Source organism: Aptenodytes patagonicus, chromosome 2 (genome assembly GCF_965638725.1).
Source record: "Aptenodytes patagonicus chromosome 2, bAptPat1.pri.cur, whole genome shotgun sequence".
Taxonomy (NCBI): Eukaryota; Metazoa; Chordata; class Aves; order Sphenisciformes; family Spheniscidae; genus Aptenodytes; species Aptenodytes patagonicus.
Window position 1 is genome coordinate 120,189,726 of NC_134950.1, and position 25,194 is coordinate 120,214,919.

At 38.0% G+C, this 25,194-nt stretch overlaps 1 protein-coding gene across 39 annotated transcripts in view; it reads left to right on the plus strand.

The window, feature by feature from the left end:
* Positions 1 to 25,194, plus strand: part of CLASP2 (cytoplasmic linker associated protein 2) — a 148,387-nt gene that overhangs the window by 9,741 nt on the left and 113,452 nt on the right. For 21 of the 39 annotated variants that reach the window (XM_076330948.1, XM_076330920.1, XM_076330915.1 and 18 more), the window contains 4 exons: positions 17,021 to 17,124; positions 20,607 to 20,698; positions 21,019 to 21,094; positions 22,613 to 22,710. In XM_076330948.1, the coding sequence (XP_076187063.1) occupies positions 17,044 to 17,124; positions 20,607 to 20,698; positions 21,019 to 21,094; positions 22,613 to 22,710 (347 nt within the window). In that variant the 5' untranslated portion in view covers positions 17,021 to 17,043. Of the gene's footprint in view, positions 1 to 3,652; positions 3,732 to 5,854; positions 5,988 to 17,020; positions 17,125 to 19,796; positions 19,875 to 19,956; positions 20,005 to 20,606; positions 20,699 to 21,018; positions 21,095 to 22,612; positions 22,711 to 25,194 lie in introns of those variants that run through there. The other 18 variants (XM_076330917.1, XM_076330936.1, XM_076330931.1 and 15 more) reach the window with 4 other exon arrangements.

The following is a 25,194-nucleotide window of genomic DNA, read 5'->3' on the forward strand; positions in this document are numbered from 1 at the left end:
GAAAGAGCCATGATGGTGGCGAGCGTTTCTCTGTTGATAGTGGAGAGCCTGTTTTGGTACATGGACCCACACAGTGTCTGAGAGCTTGGAACCTTTTCCCTGCAGATCAGTTCTGCCTCAATTTGTGATTTTTTTTTTTTGAATGCTGCTCATGTGACCTCATATCAGTTGTTAAGGACTCCTTCCAAAGGGCTGCTTGAATACTGCATGGATGATACCTACCAGGAGATGCTGAAACTCAGAACTTTGTGTATCAAAGCAGAGAAATGTTAAGATCGATTTACAAAAACAATAAGAGGTAGTTTCTTTGGTATACCCCGTAGTGGTATGCTTCAGCTGGCTTGTTTTGAAACGTGGAATGAGAGCCAATTTTGTAGCTAGAGCAGTTGCCCATTACTTCCAGCCTGAGGTCACATCATACTTCCTCACTCTGCAGATATTATGACATTTCATACCTGTTATCTTTTCAAAGTTGCAGACCGTAGAGGACTTCGTATGAGCTGAAGAATAACCGTCATGTTGTAGGTAGAGGATTGCTCCTTTAAGACTGTAGTAACCTGTTCCCTTACCTTTTATCTATAAAGGTTCTTGCTTAGTAGCTGTTAGATGAGAATTTCACAGCAGTGTTTGTTACTTCTGCATTTCTTAAAGCCAGGGTTAGTCTTATATCTTACTCTGACTTAGAAAGGTAACTTTTGAAAGCTTTATTTCATCCCGTACAGTCTGAACTATATATTTTCATACAATAAGGACATCACAAGACAAAACTACTTACCAGGATATTTAAATCTATAGTATTTACTGAAGTGGCTTTTGTATGCTAATTACTGAAGTAGAACCCCTACTGCATTCATTAAGCAAATCTTTGATAGACAGTTAACAAAGAGCCAACACCATATCAACAACTGCTTGAATGGTTAATCAGGATAAATGTGACTTGCATCGTTAAGAGGTGATTAAACTTTACCCATTCACAGGGAGGGATACAAAAATATGGAATATGCAGGCATTATCTCAGTGGGTGCTCTTGATCAAAATAAAATATTCTTACACAAATGAACTATAAGTGATCAGATTCTTTGTTGGCAATAACAGTCTTGCTAGGATGAAAAGCCATTTCTTTGGTAGTTATTAAGCCTCTGACCCTTAGGTATATGGACGTTCAAATATTCCATATGGCCACTGTTTTTACCCAGGTGAGACTTTAAAAACAAACAATCCCCTGCCACTCCCCCACCCCCCCCAAACCAACCAACCAAAAAAAAATAAAGGGCAAAAAAATCCCACAAAACCCCCTCCAAACCCTAAAGGCTAAGCACTGGAGGAATTAATCAAGAAATACTCTCCATCTTTCTCAGAACTCTTCTTTGGGATTAGTAAAGAGTAGATCTGTAGTAAAAACAGCCATGCATGCTTCACTTTTTTAAATATCTCAGCTGCTGTTGTTCAGAATGGTAGAAGTCTTCAAGAGAGATTTTAGAAAGACAATCAAATGTGCAGAGAAGAGAGAGATTCTCTCTAAGTACCTTTACAGAAGGAAAGGCTGTGGTTTGTGCATTAACGGACACCAAAATACTTCCACAGGAAGGGTAACTTAAAAGTTGTCATTGGAAGACAAGCCTAAGGTGGGGCTTGTAGTCAGGAAACAGAAACATAGGAAAACAATGTATATCCAGAATGAATTTCTTATTTCTTTCAGGCATCATTTTTTAGATTGCGATTTTGTCTCGGGTCTCACATAGTTTGACAATCTGAAAAAGAACATTAAAGGAAAGAGCTTTGGGGGAGCTTTGATATTACCATAAAAGCTGACTTACATTTTTTAAGTTAGTTATCAATTACAGGATTCTGTTTTCTCATCCTAAACCATAGATGCAGTCGCTTGTTGGCAATATATTAATTTAAGCCAGTGATGCCATCCACTTATATTTGCTATTCTCTGTTTTAGTATGTAATAAAATTGTGTAAATTTGCAAGTAAGTTGTACTAACTTGGAACTAAGTTTTATACCTCCTGTTTAAAAGGAGATCTATTGTACTAATACTGCATTTATTAAAATCTGCTTAATTATGCGGTTGCTTCAGATCCTAGATTTTATGGGGACCTTATTTGTCCAGTTTCCTGTGGAAACAAGGCTCGCTTGATCCTGTGTGCGTGGGCCATGTGTATTCACATTCATCTCCAGTCAATTTTTTTTTTTTGGCCTGTTGTCTAGTGTGGACAATTGTGACAGATAAGGATCTTGAGGAAACAGTTATCCAAGAAAATGCGGTTCCAAGTTTTATGAAAATAAATAGCTAATAGAGGGGAGTAATTCTGCTCATGTCTTCATGTGGAAAAATTTGCAGTGTGTGTCTTACTAGAAAATAAAGAGGAAGAAAAACTTATGAATGCCCGAGCTTCAGGAGGTCCTTCCTTTGGCATTTGTACCTTCATGGGCAGCAAATTGAGTTAACTACCAAATGTGAAAATGCAGGTTCTGGTGTTGATAATGAACTATTATAGGAAATTAGGAATGAAGTCTTGGAACAGTATGCAGGATAGTTAAGGGCGAAAAAAAGTGTCCTGACTTGTTAAATAATTTAGTTTAACTGATCATTGTTCTTGTTTCTATATTAGCGGATATTGTCCTCTCATCTAGTTTCTGTTCATAGATGGGAACTTCCTCACAATCACGGCAGTATTTTGAACTTCCTTTTATTTTCCAATTTTTTTGTTTGTTTGTTTTTGAACAAGAGCAAATGAAGAGAAATAAAACTTCCTTAGCTTAACAAGCAGGTGGACAAATGGTGTGGTGTGAACTGCTAGGGAAGGCAGTATTAGCTTGGCTCAGTTGTTTTCTTTTGGGAGATTGGAAAACGATGTAATGACCTTAGTGGATGAGCTAAGTAGCCAGGTTGAAGTAAGCTCTTAGCATCTGGGAAACTGTTTAAATCATGTTTTTTTTCCGGTCTGTATTAGTACTTATATTTGGGGCCTTAGTTAGTTTTGCATTTTAAGCTGTTTGCTTTTCCTGAGTCTGGTAACTGCACCCCCCTTCCTCCCCCCCCTTTTTTGTGGTGGTGGTGGTGGTGGTTGTTGTTAAGGCATTCTGTTTTGTTTCTTTCTAAGAGCAGCTTAGAAACCTGGTAGAGGAAGCAAGGCCTAAAGTCTTACTGGTACCTGTTTCAAAGGAATTTTGATTTTCAGTTAATACTGAGTTAGACCTCTAGAGTCATCTTTTAAAGAAAATAAGGGACACAACTGTAGTCCTAATATATGATCCAGAGAGGAGAAAAAAAAAAAAAAGAGCGTCTTCCAACTCCTTAGTCCTCATAATTATTAATTTGAATTTTAATCATTTGTAGTTAAAAATACTAAAACATTGATTTCTAATATTTATTTTCTTTCTGTTTTAAGACAAGTACTGAAAAATCTGAACTGCTCTGGTATATGTAAATATACTTGATCCATTCCAAACATATTCTGATAACTTTGTCTTAATGAAAGCTTCCAAGGAATTATCAGCTCTCTAATTGGAACTTTAATTTATCTTTAGGTTAAGGTACAGTCTTTCAGCATGCTTGCATATATATGTCTAATTTCTTTAAAATATATTCTAAAGAAATCTTTAGTGATCTGTTTTGTATATCTAATGCTTTTGTTTCAACAGGTAGCATTACTGGGATTAGATGTTTTAGGTGCCTTTGTCAACAGACTATCAGGACGCTTTAAATCCTATATAGGAACTGGTAAGTAAAATATAGCTTTCTTTTTCTTAAGAACAAAAAGTAAAAGACACTTTTTTTTTCTTCTCCCCTAGCAGCTGAAGTGGAACATGTTGAAAGCTTTCTGAGCTAATTACAATATATTGGTAGGCATCTTATTGCTGTTGTTGGAATTTAAATAATTTTATGTTAACTTGTAAATATTCATTTATCACGCAATCACTGATTTCTAGGTGGTGGTTGGGATTTTTTAAAGGTTCCAGGAATATCTTTTCACTGATTAGTTTCATGCTATATAGTTGCTTACTGCTCCCATGCTATATACTTTCCTACCACTCCCCAAGGCAGTCATCTAAAAATTACATTGGGACATAAGTGTTACCTTTCACTTGTGTTAAAGATTGAAGGTTTTATTTGCAGATCACTTTAATTAGAGCCTTACGTCTGGTGAAGCCTGTGGTCTCAGAGGACTATGTGTCCACCTCCTGTTAGATAACTGGACTGTAGCTTTCAGTAGTCTAAACTTTCTATGGGATGAAAAAAAGTACTAAGTGTTGTTCTTGTGTGAAATGTTTACTCGAATGAATTTCAAATTAATGGATCTACATGTGCCTGAGTATGAAACAGTTGTTCTGGGAAGTATGAGCAAACTACGCTGCTCAACTAATTTTGTTCTGTCCTTGAAAACAGATAGCGATACTCGGGCATTAACATTGGTGTTATATCACTGGCTATTTTTAACAATAAGTTTCTAGCTTAATGTCCTTCTCCAAAATTTGTGTGAATTATCTTGCATCTTGTTCCCAAATGCCCAGCTATCTCAAATTGTCTGTCAAAATGTTAAGCTTCCTCTTCTTTACGTGTCTACTTTTGTATTTAAGAGTTAAGAAATCAGCAAAATTTGGAAGTTTAGGAATACAGTTTATGACAAGTTACTAACTAAATTCATTGTAAGCATATTTCAGGATGCTGTAAACTGCTGCAGTAGTGCGCTATAGAATTTAAATCTGTTTTGTTGCAGAGGGTTTTTCTTTGGCTGGTTAGTTTTGTATTGGAGCAGTGTAAGGGAACTGGAGGCGTATTGTGCTATGCAGAATATTGATTTCTGAATAGTCTTCATTTGTAGCTACAAACAGTGCTAGGCTTCAGAGTGTTACTCTGTTTTGATTTATATTTTAGTGGTGTGTAGAACTTAAAGTTATAGCAACGTTATTAAAGCTTGGAAAACTTTTTCATTTCTTCTGTTTTTGTTTTTTTAAACTGTGAACTATTGAGAATAGTTTGAAAACACTTTTTTTTTTGTCCCAGTATTTGAGTAGTTTGAGATTATGAGCAAATTAAAGATTTAAACTTCAGTACTTAGTAGCATTTATATTTAAACAAAAAAAGAATACTGGCACTGGGTGACCATTGAACATGTGTAACGTTAATAGACATCTGAAGCTGTGTATTCCAGAAGTACTTTTTAGAAAAGCTGAGTAGTAGTGCCTTCAACAGAAATTGGTCTTCTGAGCATCTCTAGAATCAAGACCTGTAGAATGCATTATGCTAAATGTGCAAGTCACTGTTGTGCATGATCAGCTTTTATATAAGCTTAACAGACACTGAAATGTTAGTCTCAGTAAAGGCAGAAAACAATCTATATTTTAGATTACTTTTTTAAAGAGTGATTTATAGTGTGAATTATCTTCAGTTGGTAGCTGTCTCTCCAAGTCTGATAACAAGATTTGGATCGTTTTCAGTTTTTGTCAGTGAAGCAGTAATACAAAAACTTCATTGTAAGTGTCTGGGAGTGTGGATAGTCTGGGGTTTACGAGAGTAATTAAAAACACACCGGTGAGCAAGAAAACTGCTTCCTTCAACAAAACTTAAAGAACCAGCAGTTTCCCAAATCATGTTCTGTTGACTCCGCAGATTTGGCTTCCAATGTAATCTGAGAATGACTTACTGGAGTCAGACCAAAGACTCGTGTCTGACAGTGATCTGTTTGCAGACGCCTGAGAAGAAAGTAAGGACAGGACAAACGTGCAGTGATAACTCCTTCAGTATGACCCGCCCTAGCTGTCAGCAGTTTTGCAGTTTAGGGCCAGCTGAGGCAGATGGTATCTTCAGTGTCTCCCCTGTCACCCTGTTTTCCTACAGCTTTATCTGGTCAGTTTTTGAACCCACAAAGGACCTTTGGCTTCTACAGTGTTCCGTGGTAATGCTTAATTATGCAAAACTCTTGTTTTGGACTGGCTGCCTGATACCTTGATGCTTGCTAGACCTTGTGTTACAGAGGTGAGCCATCATTTCTTATCTCCTTGACTGCCAGTCTTCATTTTACAGATCTCTTCTGTGTCTCTCCTCTGCTATCCTTCCCCCCTCCCGCCGGCCCCGGGTAAGAGTCCCAGTCTAATTCTTTCTTGTATACACATGGTTCCACAGCTTTTATTGTTCTTGTTTCCCCTTTTGGTGCCTTTCTGTTGTAGTGCTTTTGAGTTGAGGAGGCTGTAACAGCACAGATGCAGCATGTTTATAGTGGCATAATTCTGTTTGGTTTTATTGTGTCATCTATTACTTTCATAATTATTGATAGTCTATTTCTTTGTTACATCGCTGCTTCCTGAAAATTGACCTAATATATTCATGAGACTGTCTACTGTAACAACGTGTTTCCTCTGCAGTGATGGTAGATTTAGGGTTCACTGTCCAGGGTGGTGTCTCTTCCTCCATGCCTTTATCATTATGGTACCTTCCTTCCTGTAAGACCCCTTCTTGAGAACTATGTGAAAATCCAACTGCATTCTGTTCGCGGAGTTACCTTCTGCACAGCTGTTCTGCAGAGAGCTCTTACAAGTTTGTGAGGTACCATTTCTTTTTATAAAAGCTATATTGTCTCTTCCATGCCATAGCTGACTCTGTGTGTACTAAGTCTAACTATAGTGAGTTCTTTACAGAGGCCAGAAGAAAGTAGAATCATTTGGGTTGGAAAAGACCCTTAAGATCATCGGGTCCAACTGTTAACCTAACACTGCCAAGTCCACCACTAAACCATGTCCCTAAGGATCATGTCTACATGTCTTTTAAATACCTCCAGGGATGGTGACTCAACCACTTCCCTGGGCAGACTGTTTCAAAGCTTGATAACCCTTTCAGTGAAGAAACTTTTCCCAATATCCAATCTAAACCTCCCCTGGGACAACTTGAGGCCATTTCCTCTCGTACTATCGCCTGTTGCTTGGAAGAAGAGACCCACACCCACCTCGCTACAACCTCCTTTCAGGTAGTTGTAGTGAGCAATAAGGTCTCCCCTGAGCCTCCTTTTCTGCAGGCTAAACAAGCCCTGTTCCCTCAGCCGCTCCTCATAAGACTTGTGCTCCAGACCCTTCACCAGCTTTGTTGCTCTTCTTTGGACACGGTCCAGCACCTCAATGTCTTTCTTGTAGTGAGGGGCCCAAAACTGAACACAGTATTTGAGGTGCGGCCTCACCAGTGCCGAGTACAGGGGGACGATGACTTCCCTACTCCTGCTGGCCACACTATTTCTGATACAAGCCAGGATGCCATTGGCCTTCTTGGCTACCTGGGCACACTGCTGGCTCATATTCAGCTGGCTGTCAACCAGCACCTCCAGGTCCTTTTCCCCCAGGCAGCTTTCCAGCCACTCTTCCCCAAGCCTGTAGCGTTGCATGGGGTTGTTGTGACCCAAGTGCAGGACCCAGCACTTAGCTTTGTTGAACCTCATACAGTTGGCCTCGGCCCATCGATCCAGCCTGTCCAGGTCCCTCTGTAGAGCCTTCCTACCCTCAAGCAGATCAAGACTCCCACCCAACTTGGTGTTGTCTGCAAACTTACGGAAGGTGCGTTTGATCCCCTCATCCAGATTGTTGGTAAAGATATTAAACAGAACTGGCCCCAATACTGAGCCCTGGGGAACACCACTTGTGACCAGCCACTAACTGGATTGAACTCCATTCACCACAACTCTCTGGGCCCGGCTGTCCAGCCAGTTTTTTACCCACCAAAGAGCATGCCCATCCAAGCCATGAGCAGCCAGTTTCTCCAGGAGAATACTGTGGGAGTACTTTTAGTTCAGGTTTTAGATGTAACCTCTTTGTTACATCTGGATGTGAAAATTGCTTAGAAGTAGGAAAAAATAAGCTTTTTTTCCCCCTCTGAAACTTTTACAAATTTTCCATAGTTATGCATTTGAGAAGAATCAACTATTCTATGCAAATTGCTATTTTAGTTTTTTTTTTTGTATCTTGGTTATGTCCAGTTAGGTCATTGTTTGATGTGAACATAGTTAATGAGGTGGGTAATCATGTATTGTAAATTCGCAATTCATACAGGTGATATGAGGAGAAAATAAAGATCATGGTATCAAGCCTGAAAATGTTGGGAAATTTGGAAGCAAAATACTTCAACTAAGTAATGAGGTTCTTATAGACCCACAGGAAGTCTTAGTAGTATTTTATATGGTGGACACTTACTTTCTTCTGTTTTGGTCAAATAAATGTGAGTATATTATTTTTCAAAGACAAGCATAATAGAACTTTTCCAGGCAATTTAATTATTACTTTGAAATATTCAAACTATAGTTAAGTTCTTGTTTATTGCAGTAAGTTATTGTAGGTACTTGCATTCTCACTGAAGATCAGGACTGCACCATGAATATAGTGAAGGAAGATGTATATGTAAAATACCTATCTACTCTGTTTTCTGCCTTTTTAAAAATACAATGAATCCTATTTTCTAGGTGAAGTTTCACTTTTATAGCTGTATTTTATCATAAAGTACCTGAAACCTTAAATGTATTTTTGTCTTAATAAAGAGTGTTACATTTTGGTGACCCTGAGACGTTTTTATTCATGATTCAAAACTCAGTAAATGATGGAAGTATAATAGCGTATTACCCAACTATAATATGACAAAACATTTTTTTTTTTCCCCCCGTGTTTAATTTCCTGTTCAGTTATGAGGGGGATGGATTTCTTTAAGTGCAGAGGAAAAAAGTAACTAATGTGACTGAATATTCACCCCCATAAGCATTACAGGCTTTTTGCGATTCCTTTATTATTTCCATCTTTATAGCCTACATATATGCTGTAAATTAGATTTGGGTAAAATCAATACGATAGTTGTAGGACAGATGCTTTCCAATATTCTGAAGAGCGTGTTAGTGATCTTTGTATTGAAGTATAATGCCTGATAAGAGACTTAATTCAGTTTCCTAGGCAACAATCGAATGTTGCAGTAACTTTCTTCCGAGGTGTTATCCTTTTATGATTAACCACATTGTACGCTCTCTGCAGCTGGCATCAGTGTTCTGGGAACTCGGACACACAAATTTGGAATCTCTTTTTTAGTATTTCCAGTGAAAATGCTTAAAAATACTTTACAAGCAATAAATATCAGGGTATGTGTTAGTTCATAAGACTATATGACTATATTCTGGAAAAAATGAAGTGGATCAAGGAGTGTTTGAGTGTTACATCTTTCAGTATTTAAACCTACTGCTTGATCTGTGATTAAAAGAGATTACGTAAGAGTACATAATTACCCTGTCACAATCTCTTCCCAGGTGATGGCATTAATTATTAAAATACTATATATCAGAAATAAGAGAATATTAGAGTTATGGAAAAGTGTGACTGGATGATAGAGTTTCTCGGAAAAGTCTCTACTCATACTTGCAGTTTCGTTTTCTAAAATGAGTGAATGTTATTTTGCCCTCTTGTTATTGTCAAAGGGATGGGAAAAGAAAAAGTATAATAAAGGTATATGGAATCTGTTTCAATTTTAATGTGGTGTTATGTCGTATTTTTCTGCATATGTTGAACTGTCCATTAGTCTATGATATAATTGTCATTCTTTTTCACATACAACCTTACAAGATGCTGCAAAATATATTTGTTATCTGCAAATTAAAGGAAAGATACTTGATACTTAAAAAAGACCACACACAGATACATGTTATATTTATATATGTACATGTGTGTGTGTCTGACTATAGATACACATTTTACACACAAAAGCCCCATATGTAAATGTGTGTACGTGTGTAATAGCAGTTTCAAATTTTTCTTACTGTAAAAAGAAACCAGTGGGCAAAAATAATTTTGGAGGATAGTTGTATTGCCATATACTAAGATTTGAAACCAATTTGAAGTGTTTAAATTCTTTCCCAGGTGGCTTCTAGAAGTGATGGAAGAACCTTTAAATTAGACTCTTCAGAATAATTTAAATGCTCTTTCAAATTTATTGTCATAATTAAGCATGCAAGTATGTTGCCTGATTTATTTTAAAGCAGTTGTAAGGACTTGCAATGTGCATTAATTTTTTGCATGAATTTGGATTAAAAGCATTTGGTCCAAGAATTAGAAGTATTTGGTCCAAGAATTAGAAGTATTTGTTTGAGTAAGACTGCATTTAGATAAGTGACACCCAAGTTCTTAATTTTTGCTTTTTCTCCTGCTTAATGATTGAAATTTTTGGATGGAAGAGACTTAAATGTGCAGTTTAATCATGATGTGACTCTTCAGTAAGTGGTTTTAATGGTGTATGGAGAAATGCTTTCCTCAACACCATGAAAACCAAGAACTGTTTTAGCATGAGCTACCATGGATATATAGCATGTAGAAAAATATTGGATCTTCAGGTTTTAGGGGCTGACTGATTTTTATTATTATTTTTCATTTTTATTAATTTAATTTAAATGTTGAGATTAATGGCAAGGATGTACTGTAAGATTCCAGATTACAAATGCTTGCAGAACACCCAAACATAAAACCTGGAATAACTTAGGTTGGAAGGGACCTTCAAGATCATCTGGCCGGTGTCTTTGCTTAAAGTATGGCCAACCTCAGATATTAGAGAGAACTTTGAAATTAAATCAAATAATTCAAGAAATTGAATTGCTCAGATAATGTAAAGCAAGCTTTTCTATTGATGTGAGAGAAGTCTTGTCTCAAAGATACCTTGTTGCATCTAAATGCAAGTCAGATGTTTTGTCTGACATCGCCTTTTCATTTTGCTGCTTATTGACCTCAGGAAAAGCTGTGTTGGATATGTGTTGTAGGATTTTCTTAAACAATAAAATGCTGAATATTTCAGATTTTTTTTTTTTTAGAAAAGGCTTTTAGAGGAGACTCCAATATTTGGTTTTTTTTCTCCAGAATAGATGTGTTTTGAGTTGCTTTTATATTTTCAAATTTGACAAAGAGATGAACTTCCTGCAATATCTCAGAAAATTCTTAAATTTTCTTTGGTTCCCTCTATAGTTAATGATCGTAGCTAATTGTCATAGCTGATTTAAGCTGTGACGTTTTTTCATCTTGATGACAGGTTCCCTAAAGCTTTAGTAAAAAAGGAAATAAAAAGCTGTGCAGCCTTTTAAAGCTCTTTATGTCCTGGCTGGCTAGCACTGGAATTTATTAGTAGTGGGAATGAATGTTACCTGAAGTATTCCATGCTTGAGTGATAGGCTGTGATTTAGAGTACCATCTGCTTGCTGTCTGTGGACACTTCATTGTATGACACCTAGAAATGCAGTGCCATTAAATAGGAGTAGAGAAATCCTAGCCTTCCTTGGTTTCTGTTTGGTTCTAATTAATGCTAGTTGTGTAAAAACCTGGCCTAGAGCTAAGAAATTTCAGAAGATGACATGAACATTTGTTCTCTACCTTCTAGTTTTCTTGCTGGTTTAATACAGCTTTTGAAACTCTTTGGCCTTGAAGGGTCTCTTCTCATGGTCCTGAGACTGAGACCCTGATAGATTAATGGATGCATCATGTAAAAAAAAGCGTGTTTGTTTTCTCCCTCCATGACTGGTGAAGAAGAGTATATCTTACTAATCCCATTAATGCTTTTCTTAGTTGGCTCCTGGAGAGACCCAAAAAAGCACATTAATGTCTGAGGTGGCTTTTGATTAAACTTACTGTGGACTGGACTTTATCTTGAGGAGGGGAGCAGTGAGGCCTTCTCTGAGAAGTCTGCTAATGATTCTTTGCTTAGAAGTAGTCCTTGGCCATGTGGGTCTGTCAGACCAGCCCTATTGCTGGCCTCGTAGGAGCCTCTGTGGGATTCCTTTCCCTCCTGTGCATCTTACCCAGAAGAACAGAGACTGCTCTAATTGCAGAGGCAGCCGTTTCCCTCCCTCCTTTCTAATGGCAGCTGTTTAATGCTGTTGCCTGAGCTGGCAAGGTTTCTGAGAAAACTAGGAAGATATTGCTGCCTAGGTTTAATCTATTTCTGTCCTCAAAGCCTTTTCTTTTAATGTCTAAGACAAGAAGTTAGACTTTTTAGTAACAGAATTTTTGCCAACACTGATGTTTTGTTGGTAAAGATTCTTATTTGCTTAATGCTTTTTTGTAAGTCTTTGCAGTAGAGCAGACATGGACCACTATCTAAACGTGGTTCACAGAAATGGGTAGGTATGAGCGGGTATACGTAAAATGGGCACTTATAAAGAGCAGGTATGAGAGGTCAAGAGAGAAGGAATAGAGAGGAAGCTGTGAGCGATAATACAAACTGAAAAGCTCCATATTTGTGTCATAACAGAAGGAACTCTTGTTTAAAGTTTAACAAAAGGAAATTGTTTGTGCTACCTATGGCATTCTTTGTTGCAGGGGGTCATATAGTTAAGCTGCTCAGGATTTTTAAAAATACATTGGATGCCATTCTAGGCACTGACTTCTGTGATTTACTTGTTTATTAATTAAATTAATTTAATTAAATTAAATATTTAATTCAAATATTAAATAAATATTTAATCTCTCAAGGCTGTACTCTGACTCTCCAGGCTGGTTTTGGCCTTAACTCTTGCATCTACTGTCCAACTAGTAGTGATAAAATCATTATGTGAATTTGTATAAATGAAAATTTATTTAGGTTTACTGAGCCAAGAGAAGGAAGACAAACAATGGAAAAGAAACCGATGGGATAATAAGCTCTGTTAGGGATATAATAGAAGGGTAACTATTATGCAATTAGGAAGGAAAAAGGCATAAATAGCTGCTCAGATGTAAATAGCAGGTCAGTTTGAGGTAGATCTGGTAGAATTAATGTGTGCTATAGAGTGTTTTTACTAACACTTCTAAGTTTTCTTCAGTAATCAAATCTTGTAAAATCGTGGTATAGCAACATAGAAATCTTAACAGGAAAAACTCAGGAGTGGCTGGTAGTGATAGGAAACTTTGACAATATGCTAAAATGTGTCGAAAAGGCAAATTGAACAGGACATAGTGCTTCTTGGCTCTGCAAAAAATAACCAGCAACTGCAAAAGGAATCACCGTCTCCTAAATTTAGTGTAATGTTTCTCTGCATATCAGCAGAAATAAATAAAAGGAAGAAAGTCATATGTTATTAGGTTTTCCAAAATCCCTTTGAAATAATTAAAGACACTAGGCAACAGAAGTAGTAAGATGGATAAGGTTAATAGAAAACAGTAGGAGTGTGTGAATCCATACTGAGTGTGACAAATTATATACTTCATGGGGTAACTTGTTAGGAGACTACAACTTTGAATACTGCCTTCGTGCATGGTCCTACTTCTCCTTCCTCACCTTTCGTTTAACTCCAACATCTATTTGAGATTGTTTAGTTTGCAGACTGATGCCAGAAATGACCAAATGCATATACTTGCACTGCAGCATAAAGAAGGATGCTAATTTGATAATGCTGATGAGAAAACATATAAAACTTAAAGGAAAAGTATCAGCCAAAATGATTGTTCAGTTGTATTTGGAATGAAGTTAGGGGAGAAAAAAACATTGTTCTTAGCGATGTATTTTCTGGTCATCCATTCTTTGAGATATAGTAGTGCTCTAGTCTTCTAAAGCAGAGACTTGATTTTTGGTAAAGGGTGCCCTCTTATTGCAAGTATGACTTCAGCTGTTCCTGGTAGGGATAGAAACCTGCCTAAAGCTGGCCAAGGTAAAAATCTTTTTACAAAATCTTAGTGCACAAACATCCAGCAGATACTTCCTAAGGTGCCAAAACCTCCACAGGCTGTTCCTGTTGGCTCAGTTCCAACATACCTCTTAGCTTGTGCTTTTGATTGACATGTGTGTATCAACTTGAATGTCTGAGTATGTCCTCAGTTCACCTTGTAAACAGACAAATACTGGTACAAGGGGTGGTATGGGCTGTGAGGGGGAAACAGTGGTTAAGGTAGTGAGTGGGCAAAGCTGCTGCTTTCTAGTGACAACACTGGCTTATCCTGATGTAGAGCAAAAGCCTGTGTTGTACTGTCATCTCTGATGCTCAGCTGTAATTGCTACTTCGGGTTATGAGAACTCAAAGTTTCTAGTGCTCTGTGATTTTGGCTGGGCAGGACTAGAGAGGAGCAAGGAGAGGCCAGGAGGCTTGGAGCAGGGAAAAGAGAAGGGTGATCAGCAAAACAGGATGCTGGGATGGACCTGTGTGTCTCAAACATTGTCAGAATTTTTTAGGTAGGTAGATGTGTTTCCCACTCATTCATAGAAAGGACAGCTAACACAATTCGGCTATTTTTCACTATAGCTCTCTCTAGATGTGTCTAACATTTGGAGAAAAAGTGATGAAGGCATTAGGAATTCAAATTGAAATATGTTTGGTGGAGATCGCCTTCTGGTTGAGCATTCTGAAACTTCATCAACAGGCAACCAACTTCAAAGAATTTCTTACTGGAGCTTATTCTGACAGAAAAGATGGACTACCAAACTGAAAACCAGCTGGTGGCTGCTAGCATTCAGCAGCCTAATTTCATTTGTCTATGCAAACAGAATATATCATGCCTTATATGGGGTCTTACAGAAACTTGAGACTGGGGGGGGGGAGGTCAAGCCCGCAGAGATTTGGGCCCTTTAACAGCTCCCACAGCAGGTTGTCCCTCTGACAGAGCTCCGCGAGTGACAAAGGCTGGCATGTTCACTAGCTGCGCACACTGAAATCTGCAGGCTGTGTCATAGCTTAGTTTAACTCGATGACCTCACCTCTGTTCAGCGGCTTCTAGTAGCTGTTCTCTGTGCTTGCCTTAGTGATTTGAACAGAGCCCTGGTATCTGCAGCTCCGTCAACTGACTCGGCGTGCTAATTAGTCACAAAGGAGCCATGTTCCTGCAGGACTGGCACGCACTGTGTTTCCCTCCGCTGGAACAGCTTCTCAGTGGCTGTGTTTGTTTCCCTCTCTGTAAAGCAAGAGCTGTCTTCAGCTGCCCAACAGTCAGGTTAATGTAGCAGGCCTCACCAGTAACGTACGGCACGGGTAAAAGGACAGTTTAGAAGTGCTGAAAAGAGTAATGAAAAATACTGTTGGGAAGAAGAATGGAACCAGTAAGTATATGAGCGATTGGAAATTTAGGGGAGAGGTCAGTGGTGTACTCCCCAAATTCACTTCTCAAGTTCTGGATGTTTCTTCTGTGTTCACAAAATAGGGAAAAAACCCCACCAGACAACCAAAAAAACCCCAACCCAAAACAAAACAAAAAACCCCACCCCACACCAACAAAACAACAAAAAGAACAAACCAAAACAAAACAACCCAAACCCTTCTCTTCAAACAGTAAAATGAAGGTAGCTGTAATAATTTATTCAGAGGAGAAAGGGAAGAGAAGATAGATGAAAAATGCAAAAGCTTGATAATAGTAGCTAAAGATGTCAGTGGAATATCCAGAGCCAGTAGAATTAAATACTCGGATTAGGACAATTAGAAAGTGTTCAGATACAGCAGGAGGGGAAATTCAGACCAGCAGTGTATTTGTCCAGTAATAATCATGATACAGAAATGGCTACTGTTTTTAATGTAGGAACAGAGGACTGAGAAGACCTCCCGAGTTACTGATTCTGTTCCCTTTCTTTTGCTGGCAAGCTATTGTTTGGTTATTACTATAAAATCATTAAGTACTGTTAAAATTCTTTCAGATCTCCCTTTCAAAAAATAGGGCGATACAGTTATTTCTTCTGTGAGTAGAATAGGAAAATTAATTTTACAGCAGTCAGCAGCTGAGAGAGATCAGGCAGCAACTGTATAATACTCTCAGGTGTTCAGAGATGTAACATCAAATGCAGCAAAAGGTGATTTTAGCTGTTACTGTATCTTTTTTTGTTGGAATATGAGCAAGTCTCCAAAAGACTCAGGTAAACATTATGCTAGTTTTAGAAGTTTGGAATAAATGGCATGGTAATTGCAAACTTAGCCCCAGTTTAACTAGAGTGCAGGAGCAGAAGGCTGGGCTGGGTGGGTGTTGTGGTCTGTGTTGAGTCAGTTCCACCTAGATTACGTGACTGATGCTTGCAGCTCTTAGAAAACCATGGATCAGATCAGAAACAAAAGCTAATGCAGAAGGTTGAGCTGCTGACAGGTAAATGTTACTGTTAGCACATGACACTGCTTTTTCTAGGTGGTGTTTCACGTGCTTATACTAACTTTAAAAGCACTGTCCTGCGGGGGATGACATCTCTGCCAATTCCATGTCAGTTGTACTTCCTGAGGAAAGACGGCGCACTCAGTGTCGTCACCCCTTGTTTTGAAGAACTGGTACCGAAAGCACTGAGGGGAAGAATCTCGCAAAGTGTGTGTGTAGGCCCCAGGTGGAGTACTGGGAACCAGTATAGCAGGATGTCTTGCGCAATGCTGATCTAAGCGTTCATTCAGATAACTTTCCTAAATATCGTAACATTAATTTGTTTATCAGATGTAATTAGAAACTCCTCTCGGATAAGCAAATGAAAAGAATTGGTGAGTCCTTTCATTCTGAGTGAGTTCTGATTTTTAGGATGTGAAATCATCAGCTATCATGCAATTTTAGTTAAATGTTATTTGAGGACACTTGTTTTAAAATAGTAACTTTTACTGATATTGTTACTGAAGTAAGGCCGAGTTTCCAGAAGATACACTGTGTGAGTAGAAGGATGTAAAACTTCTAATTTTTTTGTAATTAAACACCAAAATCCCACTGATTTGAAAATAGTCCTTTTTCCTATCCCAATTCTTTCTCACGCCCCAAATCCTAGCATTATTTTTCAGAAAAGCCAGGCATTCAGAAGCCACTAGCATACTTTTTTCAGATTAAATTGAAGTATTTCATACAGTTTTTAGACAGGAAGCTTTCTTTTTAGCCTGTTGGAAGATGGTATTTTCTTCAATTTCAGTCCAATGCATTTGTTGTTAGTCTTGTAACGTACTCAGAAATACATTTGAGAATTTAAAATACTTTGATCAACTTAAAATCAGATTTTATTTTTGAATGAGATGTATCTTAAATCTGTTTCAGGAAATATCCTTAAGTATTAGAAAATCTTCACTGGGTGTTTAATCTTTTTTTTTCTTTTTTTTCCCTCTCCTGTAGTTCTCCTGCCTTTGATAGATCGTATGGGAGATGCCAAAGACCAAGTTCGAGAGCAAGCACAGAATCTTATATTGAAATTGATGGACGAAGCAGCACCGCCCATGGTATGATTACTTAATGTAGATTCAGATGTAGGCCTCCAGTGAGCTTATGCCTTATGCATGAGCTTGACTTTGAATATGTCACAATGTTATGGCGACTGTTAATGGTGTAAATGTTAAAGATATTCTTAATGGATTGACACTGATGCATTGTTCAGCTAAAGATAAAAATCTGGCACAGTGCAATTCTGCAGTTTTTGCATATCATAGCTAAATTCTGAGTAGACATTTTCATGTCATGTGGCAGGACTTTGTTAATTAAAGCATGTTTGAAGCAACCTCCTGGGTTTGAGTTTGCATAGTGAGGATAAATAAATCTGTTTAGCTCTGAATTTATTTTAAAATTAGCGTTGTACTTGAACACATAGGAGTAGTCCCACAGTTGGGATGGTGCATTCTAACTTAGAAAATCTGTCTTTCTAGATGTATGACAAACGTGCTGTGTGAACCTTTTACAAACTGGGGCGGGGATAAGTTTCCATCTGCCTTGTCATCTTAGGTTGAAGTTTGAGTTAAGCAAACCTTTTTACAATACTTAGCACTATGTGGCTTCTAAGTGCTAAATCTTGTATTTCTACTGTGTGAGTTTGAAAAATGTAGGATTGTTTAACAGGATTATATTGTTTGAGCAATGATGATGTTTGGAATTCTGGAGACCCTGGTTGTCAGTAGGAACTGTTACTTGAGTTTTTAATTTCTGAAGAAAATCTGTTTCTGAGTTCTAAGTGCAGAAGTTAATAGGGAAACGTTTTATTTTTTGTGAATGAAAATGAGGTTCTTTCGCGTGCTAATTCCTGGCTTTGTTTATTTGTAGATACAGGTTTGAATGTTTGTGCACAGGGAATAAGATTTGCAGGCTTCGTCTGCAGTGAGAAAGTTATTCTCAATTGCTTTGTTTGCCTGATAGGAAAACAGGTAGCATGTTAGGCAACTATAGAAACGTTTCTCTCCCGGTAAGCATGATGTATTTTCTCATGTGATTTGGTCACAGATCTGTGTGGGATTTAGGCATAAAATTCTAGTAGTGTCATCCACAAAGACATGCCTTTACCTTTTCACGAGATCTAGGTTTGATTGTATTCATTGACAAGAGACATTGCAGCATTTTTTCATGCCTAAGCGCAAGTAGTTCATGAGTGACATGTTCCTGTGCCCAAGATGCTCCCAAGTACCTGGCATGCAGACCTGAAAGTACACCTACTTCTACAGTAATAGCATTTAGGTATATGCACAGCAGAGCATCTTGGCGACACGTTCATTTGAACAATTGCTGATAAAGAATGTGGTGATAGTTGCTTCATGCTAGGCCCTCATCATGAAAGAGTTTTAGATTACGGGTCCATCTTTCAGTTTCTGAAGAGTTGTTAGGTTGTACACTGAGGTGATGGGAGGGAGCTTCCATACCCTTTGAAGGTTACCTGCAGTGTAGGAAAGAATACAGGGTTCATGAGGTCCAAGGCACAGCGTGTGTAAATAAGAGAAGGTACGGCTCTTCTGGTAACTCCCCTAGGGTGGGAGAAACCTGGCTTCAGGTGTCTGCTCCCAGGACAGCTTATGTATCATCAAGAATTTGGATGAAAAGCATCAACCATCCTCACAGCAGGGACCAGAACAGAGAAGTCTTTCCTGTGCCTCCAACACTGAAATACAGAGTTTTAGGCTCCCTTTGCTGCAGAGAAACATCCCTTTGGAAGAGCTGGGTGGAATCCTTTTTTAGAGATAAGACCTGTGAGTTTCTTCCTCATGAACTCATCTTGTCTGTTCTAGTGTGATGTTGAATAATATTTAATTTATCCTGTTGTCAGCTCCCTTTTCTTGTTTTAAATGTGTGTGGGGGTTTTTTTTTGGGCCTTGTTTTTTTATGAGAGAGAACTACATGTAGTTGGTTATGGGCAGGAAAGCATAAAAATAAGAATATAGGTGGTATAAATGCATGAATGGCACAAAGGGAGGTTGGCACCAACTGTTGCTAGCAAGTCGTGAGAGCTGAAATTTCTAAGCAGCCATTTGAATTTCTCTGTTTAGAAGAATTCAGTTCTTAAAGTAGGGTTAATTTAGTGAAAGACTAAATTTCTCTTCAGTCTGTTTTGTTTGTTTCAGTACTCTAAAGTTACCTTTCTACCTGTATTTTTGTACACCGAGCAAGGAGATTTCCTTTTTGCCATGTTTGTCCGGGACAGTGGGTTAATTGGAAGGATGTTTTCTTCCATAAAATCCTGTTCTTTGTAGTTAAGCTGTGGAGTTTTTGGCAAGCCATGTCCTGCTTGTCTAAGGTTTGTTTTCTCTAAATGTAATGAAGTATAAAACAAACAAACAGGAAACTACAGATGGGACAAAATGATGAAGCAGGGCTGTAACTGGAAAATTTTATGTCCGCTATGAAGCGTGCTACCTCATTAATGAAGAGGACGCGGTATTCCCTACTCTTGCACTGACTGGTTTTGTTGATCGATAGCTGTTTGTGAGGGTTTTTTGGTGAAAGCCGAACGCGACTGCAATAATTTGTATCTGATACGTTTTAGCAGATTTGTATGGCGTCGTTATACGTTGCAATTGCACCACATCGGGGGTAGGAACGAGGGTGGTGCCCAGGCTGCAAAATGTGCAGTTGCCCGTGTGCAGCCATCGCTAGGCAACGCTCCCCGCGGATGCTTGCAGCCTGGCGGAGGCTGTAATGGCAGCGCTGCAGCTGGGGGAGTTGCAGTTTGAGTCCGTGCATCTGCTCCGAAATACCACTGAGAATCCCAAGCCTCGTAAGCTTCACGTTTACACTTTTTACACCGTAACGTACAGCTAGAGAACGGCAAGGAGATGGAAAGGTAAAAAGATGAGCTGAGGAGGGAAAGGCTAAAGGCGGGCAATGAAAAACGAGTGCGCAAGAAGGTAAATGAGGGTTTAGTGAGCCAGAGAATCGTACTACAGGAAGTGGCACCAGCACAAAAGGAGAAACGAAAGCAGAACAAAAATGGAAGCAAAGGAATTAGAATGAATGGGCGAGAAATAATTGAAAAATTAAGAAATAAATTTAAAGCAAAAGTAGGGGAGAGGTGGACAGCAGGAGTATGGATAAGGATGAGCTAAAATGGATGAGAGGAAATTTTGGCAGGGAAACAGAATATGAAGCAAAAAGAATATAGCAACTTCTGCTTGAGTTAGTAGTTTGTAATGTTAATGTTTGTTTTGTGTGTGTTAACTGTAACAATTCTGCATGTTTTTAAGAGCTGTTTCTCAAACAATAAAAATACTCAGCTAGATTTCTGAAGGATGTTTTTTAGAAATTGTTTTTGGCATAGGAATAATCTGTGTTGTGTTCCATACGGTGTGTTTTATAACTTAATTTTATCTGAGAAGTGCCTTTACTTTTCCAGTGGACCTGCCTTCTGTTATTTTTTTTGCAACTGTTATGAATGTAATTATGAAATATGGATAGAATTACATTGTATTGTGCTCCTGGTAATCAAAGACAATTATTTCTGTTTTTATAGTACATTTGGGAACGCCTTGCTGTTGGTTTTAAACACAAGAATTACCGATCCCGAGAAGGAGTGTGTTTGTGTCTTATTGCAACCTTGAACATGTAAGCTTTTTGTTTCTATGGAGACATAACGGTTCTATCCTTCTTCTGAATGTCATTTTTCTATGAAACTAATACTTTAGGAAGTCTGATTCAATTAAATTAATAAATGGGAAAAAATCAAACAACTTGTGAGCTTTCTGAAAGAAAGACTAAAGGTATAGTATTTTTGTCTTATTTAAAAGTAGACAAAGGACTAGTAAGAGAGAGACGAAGCTTGATTGATGTAAGTTTGTATTTTATTGATGCTAAGCTAAAAGTTCACTTCTGCATAAAGTATTTTCTGTTTTTCTGTTAAAAAAAAATTAACTTTTTTTTTTTAGTTATGGTGCACAACCATTAATCCTCAGCAAGTTGGTACCACATCTGTGTACAGTGTTTGGTGACTCAAATAGTCAGGTAAGGATTTCATTACTTACTGGTGCTTCAACAACTATCCTTTGACAGAGGAATGAAAGCAAAATAAATGTAGGCATTTAAAAAAAGGTAATAGGCTTGCTTGTATACAACAGATTGTTATTTTCTACTATGAGAAACAATAAATCCATTTTCTCTGAATCAGTCCATTCATTGGAAGATGAAAGTAGAGTTGCAAAGGCAGCAGCATTGTGATATACTGGCCCCTTTAGTTTTGTCTTCAGAGGTTGAAACTAGTCATTACTGCAAATAGTTGTTTCTTATAGAGCATGTTGAAAGAAAATTAAAAAAAAAAAATATTGACAGGAAGAATTGCCTCCAGAAGGAGCCCCTACATGGGGCTTGTAATAGTCTGCCAAATTTGCTAAAGATAACATTATCATGTGCAGGACAGGTGATAATTTCCTAAATGGAACCCAAATGGCATTTGAGCACATGCAAGGACTGTATTTAAAATCAGTTAATTAAGCAAAACCAGCTGCAGTGAAAGTCAAGATGTAGTTCATAGTGGTGACATCTGAACTTCAGAAAACCTTGAAATCAAAATGGATAAGATCTCTCTTGATTTGTCTGAAGTTGTGTCTGAGAGAAAAGACTAAGAACACAGTAAGGAAGAAGGTAGTGTTGGTAGGAGATGGGCAAATAAACAGGATAGATCTTTATGCTTATTTTCTGGGTGCAGCAAAGTCCTTGTCTCCTCTGTATAGTGTAGCATTGTTCTATTCTAGAGAAAATCTGTTAAGAATTTGTCTTGTTTGTTGATCATTAGTAAAGATGTAGTTCATATCTTGATAGAGCAATTGTGGGTTTAGTTCAAACTGTTACAAAGAACAATACTAAAGTCATTCCAGTAATTCTTTATAGAGAACAATGGCGTTTACTAACATGCATTTTTGGCAGTTTTTATTGTGATGACTATGGTTTAAATTTTTTAAAGAGGCACTGTGTCTCCTTGCTTTAACTGTTCTTTCCCCATCCCCTGTCTTGTCTTACTCACTTTCTTGTGTTTATGTGATGCCACATAATTCCTGTTGAAGAAAGTAAAGAAAATGCTGATCACCTTGGCCCACTCTTGTGGGCAGTAAGGTCCTTAGTCTTCCAGAGGGGCTTCACTGCATGTAGAAACAGATGAAAGCAAAGATGAAGTGTAAAGACTGAGTGCAGGGACTAACTTTTGGAAGTATTGCCTACTGCGATTAGAGCCCTAAATAAAGCACATTTTTTCCACAAATATTATTCTTATGTCAATCCCAGAAATTCCCTCTAGAGCTGTTATTTCTAGGATTTTTCATTTACCATCTGGAGATGCTCTAACATGGAACAAATACCATCTTGAAATAACAGTTATATCTCCTTTCTCTTCCATCCTTGCTGTTTCAATTGTTTTGTGAAATGAGTTGGCATGCAGGTCATAGAAACTGGAAGATTAGTGGGTTGTCAGCAAACGTTGTTTTGGTTTCTGTAACCCTGAAATTAACAATTTAAACTCTGTGTTCACAGGTGAGAGATGCTGCCATACTAGCCATTGTAGAGGTTTATAGACATGTGGGAGACAAAGTACGAATAGATCTTACAAAGAGAGGAATTCCTCCTGGAAGGTGAGTTAGCTGTTTTGATCTTCTGATCCTGAGCCGTTCTGTGTTACTGTTCTTTATCAGAACGCTAAACTCACTAAAAACTGTTTGAAAATTATTACAACTTTTATTGTATCTTCTCATTAGTTTTGTATCCATCCTGCTGTTACTAGTGTTCCTGACTTTCTTTTGCTGTTGTCTTTTCTGCTTGGAAGAAGCGTACAGGTGTGTGATGAAAAGCAGCCTTACATTCACCAGTTAAAATCCCCTGACTTTAAGAGAAGCTGGGAGCTGGACAGTAGTAGAAAAATGTTTCAAAACTAAGCAAGTGTATACTGAATGCAGTGGTGAAGTAATTAGAAAATACTTGAATATATACATCTTGTTCCTTATTCTAGAGCTGCTGTTCAGCCTCAGTGTAGAAGTCTCAACTGAAGCTTAAATCAATGCTTTTCATGCATAGTGCATGTGTGAGAGAGAACAAGTGTGTGCGTACACGTGTAAGTGTGCAATGAAAGTATGGCCAATCAACAAGCTACTGCTTTCCTGAAGATAGTTATCATGGAAAAATTGTCCTCCCTTGCTTCTTGCTAATTAACATCAGACCAATCCTTTCCACTCTAGATGTTTGCTTATGGGCTACAGTTAGATGAGAGAGAGGTGCTTTTCAGAATAACTACTTCCCAATTCTGAAGTTGCAATTCTGGGATTCAGTGAGAAAGGAGTATTCAAAGGGAGTGTTCATTGTTCTAACTGTTACGCATGCCATCACAGGACATTAGATGTTTCCTGTAAAAGGTGCAAAGAAGTTTTGAAAATGTCTATTTCATCGGTCCTTTCTCTTTCTGAAAAGCAGTTCCGATCTTTAAAGGCTGGTTTGTGTTGTGTGTAGATTAGTTTGTATGAAATAAAAGTAGCCATTGTTTTGCTGCTACCTTGGTAAGGATTTGTTTAATTAAGAAAGCTAGACAGAGCTTGAAATTGTACTTAGTGGGAAAGAATGTTTATACAATAAAATCTTTCAAGTTCCTTACTAAAACAATTTACACTTTTTAAAATGTGTTAACCCCTTATCAATTAACATACCACTTTACTCTGAGTCTTCATCTCACTTCTTGATTTTGATAAAGCTGAATATACCTACTACATGGTGTCAGAGAGAATATCGGAATGGATACTGTGCCTCATCAGACCCTTATAAAAAACTATTAGCCCTAGTTTTTAATGATGATTTGTAGGGTATCAAAATATCATAGGAGAATGGTGTTGAATTTATTGTTTCACATTCCAGGCAGAGTTCAGCCTGTTTGGACAAAAGCTTACCCTGCCTGTGGGAATGGGAAGTTGTACACATTCTCTTCTATTTAGTGGCTGTCACAATTTTAGACAGAAGTTTAAGCCGTATTATTACTACAATTCCAAAAATTGAGTTTCATAGCAGGTAATTGGAACATAACAGAGAAGATCCTTCTTGCATTAAGATAGGGTCTTGGACATCTTTTGGAACAGAGAATGAGAGTAAAAGAGGGCAGATAAAAACAGCCTTTGTTTGTACTATGAATGTTGGGTCTGACCATAAGTTTAGGTTCAGCACTCATCCTGTTCACATTTCCATGTGATACAAACTGAGTAAATCTTGGGATCCAAATAGGATTAAACACCATAGGAGCTTTGTATCCTCAGGGCAATCAACAGCTTCTAATTTAGTTGCAGTAGGTGCCAAATTGTTATTTCTACTGTCTGAATCAGTTGAATACAAAATTCCCCCTGATCTGAAAGCAAGCATAGTTGTACCATTTGCATTTACATAAAGAAGCAAGGTTCTACTTGGTGCATGTTAAACGGGTTGTTGCCACTGAATTTCAATAGTTTTGCACCTGAGAGTCAAGGCTAGTGTAAAATAATACATGAGCTGAATCACGGTGCTGTGTCCTCCACAGTAGTTTTCAGATTGGGATGAAGGGGGGAGTTATGATTTACTTGAGTTGAGCATTATGGCTACTAGTCTCCGTCCCATCCGTTGCTGACAGAAAGCAGACTTCCTGTAGTCTCTTCTTACTCACACAAGTAACAAGGCGGTTGACAAAGCTCAGGAAAGACAGATTAGCTCTATGGTAGCTCAGACTGTTGTTCCTTCAGAGGCAGACCTAATTTAAGACGTTTCTTCCCCAGTGCCTGTCAGAAGTTTTCCCTTCACTTAGATGCATTAACATTTTCATGTGGTTATGCAGGAGCTATGATCCGTGGAAAAAGAACTTTGATATAGAGTATCATCTTATCATTGTTTCGAGGGGAATCTGTGTTCATACTTGTGTGTCTGGGTAGGTTTTAAGGGTTTTAAGTATTATGGATAATCTGTGGTTCAGACACAGCTGCTTTCAGTTGTTGAGTTCAGCCTTAAAGAACTGGACTGCAGACTCTTCACTGTATGACAGTGCATTAAAAATTGTGTGTAAACATAAATATTAGCAGAAAACCCCATTACTTCAGTATTTGGTGCACATGTGA